General features: G+C 47.9%; 1 protein-coding gene across 1 annotated transcript in view; it reads left to right on the top strand.

Moving 5' to 3' along the window:
* The window catches only part of TRAP1 (TNF receptor associated protein 1), a 54771-nt gene that overhangs the window by 39093 nt on the left and 5218 nt on the right, over positions 1-10460 (top strand). Inside the window, exons 2-7 of the mRNA XM_019660243.1 lie at positions 2604-2768; positions 3660-3778; positions 5746-5906; positions 6022-6131; positions 6807-6880; positions 7783-7938. Of these exons, the coding sequence (XP_019515788.1) occupies positions 2604-2768; positions 3660-3778; positions 5746-5906; positions 6022-6131; positions 6807-6880; positions 7783-7938 (785 nt within the window). The remainder of the gene's footprint in view (positions 1-2603; positions 2769-3659; positions 3779-5745; positions 5907-6021; positions 6132-6806; positions 6881-7782; positions 7939-10460) is intronic.

Here is a 10460-nt window from a genome sequence, read left to right as displayed (position 1 = left end):
AGTTTACTCCATAAAGCTGTGTCAGGGAAAAGTGACTGCCTTAAACCATTCTGTGACCTGCCCTGGAGAAGCTGCCTTTGAGTAAAGTGAAAACTTTACTTTATGGTTAAAAACCTAACTGTCCTGTGGTGCTTTCCCCCTGACTTTGAGCAGTGGCTGCAAATGCTGCTAACCAAACAGATCCTGCACTGTTAGCATCTTATTTCCATTCCTGTAGGTGTTTATACGGGAGCTGATTTCCAATGCCAGCGACGCCTTGGAAAAACTGCGTCACAAGCTGGTGTCTGAAGGCCAGCCGCTGCCAGAAATGGAGATTCACTTGCAGACCGATGCTGAGAAAGGCACCATCACGATCCAGGTACGTCGTCCTGTGTCCTGACGGGCGGCACACCTCCCTGCGTCTTGTGCTGGTGCCAGCACTAGCCATGGAGGTGACCAGGCAGGGCCCGTGGGCAGTGGCCCCCTTCACACGCTGGGACAGAGGAGATGGACCTGCTTTTTTGTTAACGTCTCTAGGCCCCAAATGACGTGCTGACCATCTTTTCTGTTACAATAACTCTTGTTTTAATATACTGTGAAAACAATCATTCAATATAAAAAATTTGGAAAATACAAATAAGTAGAAAAGAAAATTTAAAATCACCACATCCCTCCAAGATAACTACTGTTAACATTTTAGCATCTGTTCATCTAGGTGTTTGGTGCCGATGTATTTATTTACATATATAAACGTTTTTAAACTATATATTTTTTAAGATACTCTTCACAGTTTTAACTGTACTTTCTCCCTGTAATGCTTATTTCCCTGTGATTAAATAGTCTGTGGTGCTATTTTTACGCCCAGCCTGCCGTTCAGATTAATAGTCTTGCTTTAGACGAAGCAACACTTTTGCTTGCTGTTGTAACCTTTTGAAAATTTTCAGGTCAGAAAGTTAGAAAGGCAAAGGGGCTTCATCACAGTGGGCCTGAGGGGGCCATTATGTTCCCGAGACAGCTGCTTCAGGACCTGTCACCCCAGGGTCATGGGTAGAATTGTGGGGTGTGCATCTCTGGGGGGTGGCAGGGTACACGCTTCAGTAGGGCTCTGAGCGGGTGTTTCTCTTTCGGGCTTCCTGCCTCCACCAAGTGCGCTGGTTTACCTTCTCAGGGCCTCTCTTATTCACTAATTCTCTCTGGTCTGTGTATGTGTGTGCCTTTCTTTGTTGTTGTTGTCATTGTTTTAATAAACTTTATTGAGGTATGATTTACATACAGTAAAAGGCATCGAATTCAAGTGTACAATTCAGTGGGTGTTGACCAGTGTATACTTCCCTGTAACCATCCATATCATCACCCCCCTTCTCTACCCTCCCCCCTTCTCTACCCCTAGCAACCACTGATCTGGTTTCTGTCACTATGGTTTTGTATTTTCTAGGATTTCATAGAAACAGAATTACACAGTAGGTAGTCTTTTCTGTCTGACTTCTTTCACTTAGTGTGATGCTTTGAGGTCCATCCACGCTGTTGCCTGTATCAGTCGTTTGTTCCTTTTTGTCACTGAGCAGTATTTCACTGGATGGATGTGGTATGAGCATCTGGGTTTCCAGTTTGGGGTTATTAGCAGTAAAGCTGCTGTGAATATCTGTGTTGCAGTCTTTGTGTGGACTGATGTTTTCATTTCTCTTGGGTAAAGTAGGAGTGGGATTGCTGGGTTGTANATGTTGAGTTTTAAAATCAAGTTATTTCTGGGCATTCTGAATCACCCATTTCTGTCCATTCCACATGGTAGTCCATAGCAGACCAGCACAGTTCAATGAAGTCTAGGCTTTCACATGAAGGGGTTTGCATGTCTTCCCTGTATCTCAGCATGAGGCACGTACCGACCGGGGCCAAGTCCCCAGGTTGTTGGTCCTGGAGTTGGTGTGTGACACTGTCCTGAAGGACTGCTAGTAAAGGTTGGTTCCTGCTAGGTGCAGTGGAGGTGTCTGCGCATGTCTGTAGCATCTGAAGGCAGAGGATGTGTCTGTCAGCCAGACGGTACAGCAGTGTCACATGGACAGGTTTCCCATCTTCCCTTACAGTGGTTCCTGGGTCTACTATGCTGAGCAGGTTACAGAAAACAAACGTGAGAGTCTGTGAGACCCCTTCCTGGTCACAGGAAGGAGATCACTTGCTGGTTTTCAGTTTTTAAATACACCAGTGTTAAAAAACTGATAGTTTGGGACAAAGGAGGGAAGAAAAAGAATCAACAGAGATTCTTTAGAAGATGATGAGACTGAATATTACCATTTAAAATTTGAATTCCTCCCAGGGGGACATTTTTTCTCCATTTTATTCATGGCAGCTGCACAGTAAGTTGGGCTGGGCTGTCGTTACTCAGGCTCCTGTGGGGGCTGTGAGCATTGAGGGATGAGGGGATGTTTGAGTTGGGGGGTTTATACGAGATTGCACTGGGGGACGTACACGGGAAGTGGCATGAAATGGCCCCAGCCGCTCTGCCCAAGTTCTAATACTTTCTTGATATTTGACATATGTGAGGCCATGTTACCAAATATATTTGTGAATGAACAAACTTGGGTATTCTTTTTCTGGTAACTCTCCTTTGTGCATGTTTGTCTTTTCAGGAAAACCAGCTCTGTGTCCTTGGAGGGCCCCAGTCCAGTCCAGAAGCCCCAGGCAAAACCTGGCTTCGAGCTTCCACATTGGACGGCCATTCAGCTCACAAGCTGCCGAGGACCGTGAGGAGGCGTCCCTCCACTCCATCATCAGCAGCACGGAGACGGTGCAGGGTGTGTGCTCGGCTGCGCTTGGGCCTGGGCTGGCTTAGCTGTGGCTGCCTCTTGAGGGCAGGTTTTTGAGGTAGAAGCAATAATTGGTTGAGCCACCCGCTCACTTAAGACGCAGGAAGGCCTTGGTTGGAGGGAGGGTTCCCCCAAACAATGAATGTGTCCTGTGCTTCCGTCTTCGCAAGGAACTTCTAACTTCCATCCTGGTGTGTCTTGCCCCCTCTGCTGGTCACCAGTGAGTTCGCGGCGGGCCACCTTCTGAGTGGTGATTCATAGCACATCTGCTAATAATCATGGAAGCGGGACGGAAACTCAGCATTGGCCCTGCCAACGCGGGAGCGCACGCTACAGCCATCCTTTCATTCCTAACAAGTAGAGAGAAGCAGCCTCTAGCCAGTCCCAAAGTGGGTCCATTTCTGGCTTTCAAACGAGTTGACAACAGAATCTGTGATGTTTTAGGTTAAGTAGAGAGCAAGGTTTCCTTGTTAATTTGCTTTCTAAGTAATTAATTTGGAAACCAGTGATTTGAAGAATAGAATCCAGGGCTTGGCTGTGGGAGCCAGCTTGGTTCTCAGGACCAGACACTTTGGGGCATGCCAGCCTCTGCAGTTCCGTGAGGTTGCTCAGAAGCCAGGCGTGCGGCCTCGTGGGCCGGAGGCAGGTGAGAGCTGTGCTCCTCCTCCACCCCTCTCTTTGGAGAGAGAGGGGGAGCTACTGGGTTTGTTTTGCTCCTGAGACCTGGCTGAGAGCCCCAAAGAGTTGGTTTCTTTCTTTTTTGTTCACTCCTTTGAAAAATGTTTAAAACTCATTACCTTAAACTTTTTTTGACTGTTACCTAGCATGGTCTTGTACGAAAATCAAAATTTATTGGTTGTGTCTGTGATTCATTACTAGGTTCCGTTTCCAAACATGAGTTCCAGGCGGAGACTAAGAAGCTTCTGGACATTGTTGCCCGTTCCTTGTACTCAGAGAAAGAGGTGCGGTACCTATTAATCACTCGCAGTACCAGCAGGGTTTCCTTTGGCAAAACTNAAGCGAGTTCTTAACCATCGCGCCACTCGGCCGGCCCTATGATGTGTTCTTGATTAAAATATTTATACATGCAAGACTGGAAATAAAAAAAAGTATGCCGGGGGGCGGCTGGTTAGCTCAGGTGGTTAGAGTGCAGTGCTTATAACACCAGGGTTGCTGGTTCGATGCCCACATGGGCCACTGAGATGTGCCCTCCACAACTAGATGGAAATAACTAATACTTGACTTGGAGCTGATGGGTCCTGGAAAAACACAAATGTTCCCAATTTTAAAAAAATTAAAAATATGCTGGCCATAAATCAAACCCCCCTAATCTGGGGGCAGGCTTAGAACAGGTAGTTTATGGGGGTCTCAAAATACTAAGAACTGTTGTTAGCCTCTGAATTTTTTATTTCGCATGATTCCTGGTTTCCTTCGGGGTAGGGATGGTTTTTTAGCTAGAGAGGTAATGGAAGAATGCAACCTGTTCTTTTCTGAGGGACCAAAAGACTGACGGCAAGGAAAGGACTCTGTTAGCAGAACAAGGTGGGACAGGAAGTGAGGATAAATGACCAGTTCAGTAAATTCTGCCTTTATGCAAATGCAATGGACCAGGAACAGTTTGCTGCAAATAAAATTGACCAGTGAGAAAACCCAGCATCTCTTTTTTAGGGTGTAATGTGTTGGTAATGTTTTGGAGGCAAGTGAACAGGAACTTATGAAGCACTCCCTGTGTGCCAAGATCGAGCTTGATGGCATAGGGAGAGAGGGGCGGGGGCACCCCAGTGTTGGGGACCATACAGGGAGGAGCACAAGGGCATGAGGGGTGTCAGCAAACCTGTTGGGCTGGGGTTTCCAGAAGAAGGTACGATTCTGGTGGTTTGATGGAGGGTCTGGAATACCCACCGAACCATTTAGAGTTGACGAGGCTGCATTAAAAAATCACTTCTCCAAAATTGGGGAAATAAGATGGAATTGGTGTCAGAAGAATATGTAGGAATTTAAGGGATGGATCGGAGAGAAGAGAGCTTTAGGAGACTAAGCTCAGAGGTGTGCAGGGACAAGGGACTAGACGGGAGGACCACATGGCTGGAGGTGGGGCTGGGACCATGGAAGTGCTACGTGCATGTCACTGCTGGAAGGAGACCCCAGAAGGCTGCACCTCTGTCCACTCGTGTGACCAGGCAGGAGGGAGTGGTTGCCAGGTGGTACATGCCAGGAGGAGTATTGGATGAAAGAATGTCTAAGGTCCTTTCGGCATTTGTGGAAGCTGCTCACATGGAGATGTTAAGAACCTGGCCAGTCCGTGACTGCCGTGACTACTCATTTCTCTCCTGGAGGAACTCCATCCTCCTCATTCTAGTGGCTCAGACACTTACCCTCTTGGCAGTTTGGAGTCGCAGTGTTCTGTGTAGAACTTGCATCAGTTGGATCTTCGAAAAAGTCATGATATATTTTGTCTATGTTTTTCAAACGTCATTTATTTATATTAAAAATAACATCAACCAATGATATATTGCCCATTTTGTTCAATAATCTTTTGCCATCTTTCAGTGAGCTTCATAATTCCTCATTTGTAGAAGGACCTGTCTTTATTTGTGAAAAACTGAACAAAGTGCTGATTTACAGCCTCATCTGAATTGAACGTTATTACACGCAAGGAGTTTTGAAGAGAGCAAAACAAGTGGAAGTCTGACAGCGCAAGGTCAGGCGAGAATGGTGGATGTGGCAACACATCCCATCCAAGCTCTAATAATTTTTGATGGGTGATCAAACTTGTGTGTGGTCTCGTGTTGTNACCGCTCTGTGCCTTTGTTCTCTGTGTGGAAAACGGGGTGAAAAGGCAGTGTGGTTGTCTTGAGGATTAAATGCGGTCTGAGCCTGTGCTGGAGGGACACGCACAGAGTCACAAAGGGAGTTCCCTCCAGGGAAGGGACACCCTCCCTCTGACCAGCCTTTGCCACTGCAGGCCTTTCTGGATGCGCTGCAGAGCCAGGCGGAGGCCAGCAGCAAGATCATCGGCCAGTTTGGAGTGGGTTTCTACTCGGCCTTCATGGTGGCCGACAGAGTCGAGGTCTATTCCCGCTCGGCCGGCCCGGACAGCCCTGGTTACCAGTGGCTTTCAGATGGGTGAGTAAGCGAGAGCCCCCATATCACACACACGGGGTGTCCCCCTGCCCTGGGGTCATATAGGATTTGTCAGCAGTGACGTGTGGAACTGACTTTCCCTCTCCCGTTGTCTTAGCTCCGGGGTGTTTGAAATCGCTGAGGCCTCAGGAGTTAGAACTGGAACCAAAATCATCATGCACCTCAAGTCAGACTGCAAAGAGTTTGCCAGTGAGGCCCGGGTTCGAGGTGAGTAGGGCCTGGGCCTCTGGGGATGTGTGGCCAGTGGCACCAGGTCAGCGAGACACCTCCTGCTGGCGTGTTATAGGAGATTCCATCTGGCTGGGAGTGTGTAGGGGACATGGGCAGAGCTGAGGCCGAGGGGCACCTCCCGGGGCTGAGTGCTCAGGCCCACCAGGGACAGAATCCCCACTGGCTAGTGTGGAAACAGGGCATGAGGCTTAGCCTCCAGACTACTGACAATGTCAGGTTTCTTCTCTTTACCTCCCTTTGGGCAGCGCTGTCTTCAGTCACCTGGGGGTCACACACAGTCCTTTCCTCACCCTGCCTTTGTTGTCAGATGTCATCGGCCCACTCACCTGGCCTGTCTGAGCCCAGGCTTCACTGAGAACCAGAGTGGGTGCTTCTGGGTGGTGGTTTTTCTGTCCGTGTTTTACTAAATGCTCACCGAAGGTGCCAAGTGCCTTCCAGTGTTCACTGTTAGTTCGTAAAACAGTATTTATGTCACCAAGAAGGCGACATGGCCTCATGGGGACCTGATCCTTGAGACATCTGGTTCCAGTGGAGTTTTGCTCAGCGCGTGCAGGCAGGATGTGTCTCTGCTGTGCCCTGTGACATGGGCATGGCACTAACTAGTCCCCAGAAGCTTCCTGTAGTGATTCTTGTTTTTCTTGTCTCTTCCAGACGTGGTGACAAAGTACAGTAACTTCGTTAGCTTCCCCTTGTACCTTAATGGAAAGCGCATTAATACCCTGCAGGTGAGACCCACCACGGCCTGCAGGCTCGGGCAGCTGGAGGCCAGCTGGCCCATTTCGGGGCTGCGTGGGCAAACGTGGGACTGGGTGACGCTGTCAGAAGCCCAGGATAAGGCGAGATAGTGATGCAGGCAGGGTCTCGCCCCTTCCCGCCCATCCTCGTGCACCAGCTGTAATGCATACACCGCACAGTTCACCTTTTACCGTGTACTGGTCAGCAGTCTTTAGTGTATTCACAGTCATACACCCATCACCACAGTGAATTCTGCAGCATTTTCATCACTCCAAAAAGAAACTACCCAACTACCCATTAGCAGTCACTCCCCAGTTTCCCTCCCCCAGTCCCAGCAGCCACAGTCTATTTTCTGTCTCTATGGATTTGCCTCTTACGGACATTGCAGATCAGTGTGACCTTCGCGTCTGGCTTCTTATCACAATGTCTTAATAGTTCAGCCATGTGTAGCACGTATCAGTGCTCCCTTCCTTTTGATAGTTGAATGATAGTCCATCGAAGGGCTAGACCCTGTTGCTTTATCCCTTTGCATTGCCCGTTGATCACTAGTATTTATGGTCCTGTGGCCTTGTCCAGATCCTGCCTCCTGTTGGCCCTTTTGGGCACACTGTACTGGGGAGGAGGCACTTGTTCCCAGAGCCTTTTGTGTGTCTCTCTTTGTGACCCTCCCCCCACTCCCCATCCATTCTGGGACACCCCTTCCCCCAGCACTGGAGCGGGTGGGGCTGGAGGCAAGGGAGGGGCTTGGCCTGAGGCCACCATCCTGGTGTGTCCCAGGAGGCCGGTCCCTGGCTCACCAGCACCCAGGCGCCACAAGCCCACCAGCTCCGCTCCAGGCTGCAGTTGGGAGGCTGCACCTGAAACAACATGCCCCGTTGGTCCTCATTTCCAGGCTGTCTGGATGATGGACCCTAAGGATGTGGGCGAGTGGCAGCATGAGGAGTTCTACCGCTACATCGCGCAGGCCCACGACAAGCCCCGCTACACCCTGCACTACAAGACAGATGCCCCTCTCAACATCCGCAGCATCTTCTATGTCCCAGAAATGGTGAGCACAGGCCTGACCAGCTGCCCTCAGCGTGCGGGGGCCTGTGAGTGGCTTGTCCGCAGCTTTCTGAGTGGGACATCCCCCGTGACAACCATTTTCTATCACCAGAGACACTTTCCCTGAATACTGACAGTTCAGCACAAACATCACAAAAAAGTTGGCAGCATCAGNAGCACTGTTCCTATCCCCATCCCCCCAATTCCCCAATAAAAATCTTAAAAAAAAATATATATATATATATATATATGTATGTATGTATGTATGTATATAGTCAGAATACTATGTGCTGAAGTTCCTTAGACTAATTCTTCCTCCAGTGTGGTTAGGTAGTTCGTGATACAGCTTCGCATGTTGTTACTGTTCGTGTTGCACTTGATAGTCCCCACACACCCTGGTTGCTCTTAATTATTTAGTTTTTAGGTATGTGAAACATTACCATGGTTGTGAGAGTCAGAGATCTACAAAAAGTTACCCTCAGAAATGGCACATTCCCCTCAGCTCTGCTCCCCGGTGCCAAGTCCCTTATTCTTTCCATTCTGTTCTCCCACACCCGTATGGGTTGAATTGTGCCCCCACCCAAAAAAAAAAAAATCTTGAGTCCTCATCCCCAGACCTACGAATGTGACCTTATTTGGAAATAGGGTCTTTGCAGACGATCAAGTTCAGATGAGGTTTTTAGGGTGGATCCTAATCCAGTGTGACCGTCCTTATGAAAAGGGGAAATTTGGACACAGAGATAGACACAAACAGTGAGAAGACGATGTGAAGACACAGGGAGAGGATGGCCGCCCAGAAGCCAAGGAACACCTGAGGCTACAGAAGCTGAGAGAGGGGCTTGGAACAGATTCTGTCTCGCAGCCTCAGAAGGAACCAGCCCTGCCAACACTTTGCTTTTGGACTTCTCTCCTCCAGAACTGTGAGATGATACATTTCCGTTGTTTAAGCTGTCCACTCTCTGGTACTTTGCCAAGCAGCCCCAGGAAACTAACACACACCCCTTGTAGGCAACCAGTTTCTTATGATTTGAATTATGTGCCCCAAAAAGATACCTCCAGGTCCTAACTCCTAGAACCTATGAATGTGACCTTATTTTGAACAGGGTCTTTGCAGATTCGGTTAGTTAAGATGAAGTCATTATTGTGTTAAAATGAGCCCCAAATCCAGTATAACTGGTGTCCTTATAAGAAGAGGGAAATTTGGATATGTTTTTGTTTGTTTGTTGTTGTTTTTTTAGCTGAGCCATCCTGCCACCTATTGGCAGCTCAGCTTGGGCCGGGCATCGAACCGCTGTTGCTAAGAGCTCACACTCTTAAGCGAGCTCTTAACCAACTGAGCCACTNGAGCTCTTAACCAACTGAGCCACTCAGCCGGCCCTTGAAATCACATTTCTTAATTAAGTGCTCTTGACTAATGTAATCTTGGAATTATGTTGGAAAGTTTTAGTCCTGATTGGAAATAATAAATTGTTTGTTCTTTCCCTTTTCCGAACAATGAGGACTTACAACACTCCCATTATAAACAACACTGAGTTCTAAGTAGGGGGAAAAAACTAAAGGAATAAGAAGAGTAAAACATGAAAAAATGGTTTAATCTTGGAGTGATGAAGAGCTTTATAGACAAGACTAATTTCCTTAATATATAAAGAGCTTTTACAAATCAATGAGAAAAAGATGGAAAATGTAGTAGAATAATGTTCAGAGGATATCAACAGTCCGTTGACAAAAAAAAGGAAATATTATAAAACTATGGATAGATGCTCAATATTGCTCATAATAAGAGAAATGTAAATGAAAAATACAGTGAACTTTTTACCTGGCTGATAGGCTAAGATCCAAAATTTTCATAACACTATATTGGCAGGAGTGTTGTGTGATACACACACTCATATATTGCTGGTGGGAATGTAAACTGATACAGCCCTCTCTGTAGGGTGTCTTGGCAGCATCAACCACAGTTTAAAGTGGACAATAACCTTGGACCTGGTCATTCCACTTCTAGATATATGCTAATATTATACTCATGCATAAATGAAATGACATAATGTACAAGAATATTCCTTAAAGCGCTCTTTTTTTGTTTTTATTTTGAAATAATCTCATACTTTACAGAGATGTTACAAAAATAGTACTCTGGGGCCGACCGAGTGGCTCAGTTGGCTACGAGCTCACTTAGGAGTGCCAGCTCTGAGCAGCAGGGCTGCTGTTCGGATCCCACATTAAGGGCCAGTGACGCTGCGCCCTCTATAGGTAAGATGATGAACAACAGCTCGACCTGGAGCTGGGCTGCCGTGAGTCGCTGGCGACGGCGTAGGCTGCAGTCCTTGCTGCAGTGGGCTGCCATAAGCTACCATGTGTGGCCGGCAGCCAGCGTGAGCAGCTGGCAGCTGGCAAGAGCTGCCGTGAGCCTCCATGAGCGGCCGACCAATGACCGGCGACGGATTGCCTCACCTGGGAAGAGCACAATGATCATACCAACATGGGCCAGTGAAGCGACATCCTCCACAACTAGACTGAAGAACAAAA

This window comes from Hipposideros armiger, unplaced genomic scaffold, assembly GCF_001890085.2.
Source record: "Hipposideros armiger isolate ML-2016 unplaced genomic scaffold, ASM189008v1 scaffold_315, whole genome shotgun sequence".
NCBI lineage: Eukaryota > Metazoa > Chordata > Mammalia > Chiroptera > Hipposideridae > Hipposideros > Hipposideros armiger.
Note: the sequence above shows the minus strand (reverse complement) of the source record. Positions and strands in the feature narration are given on the sequence as shown.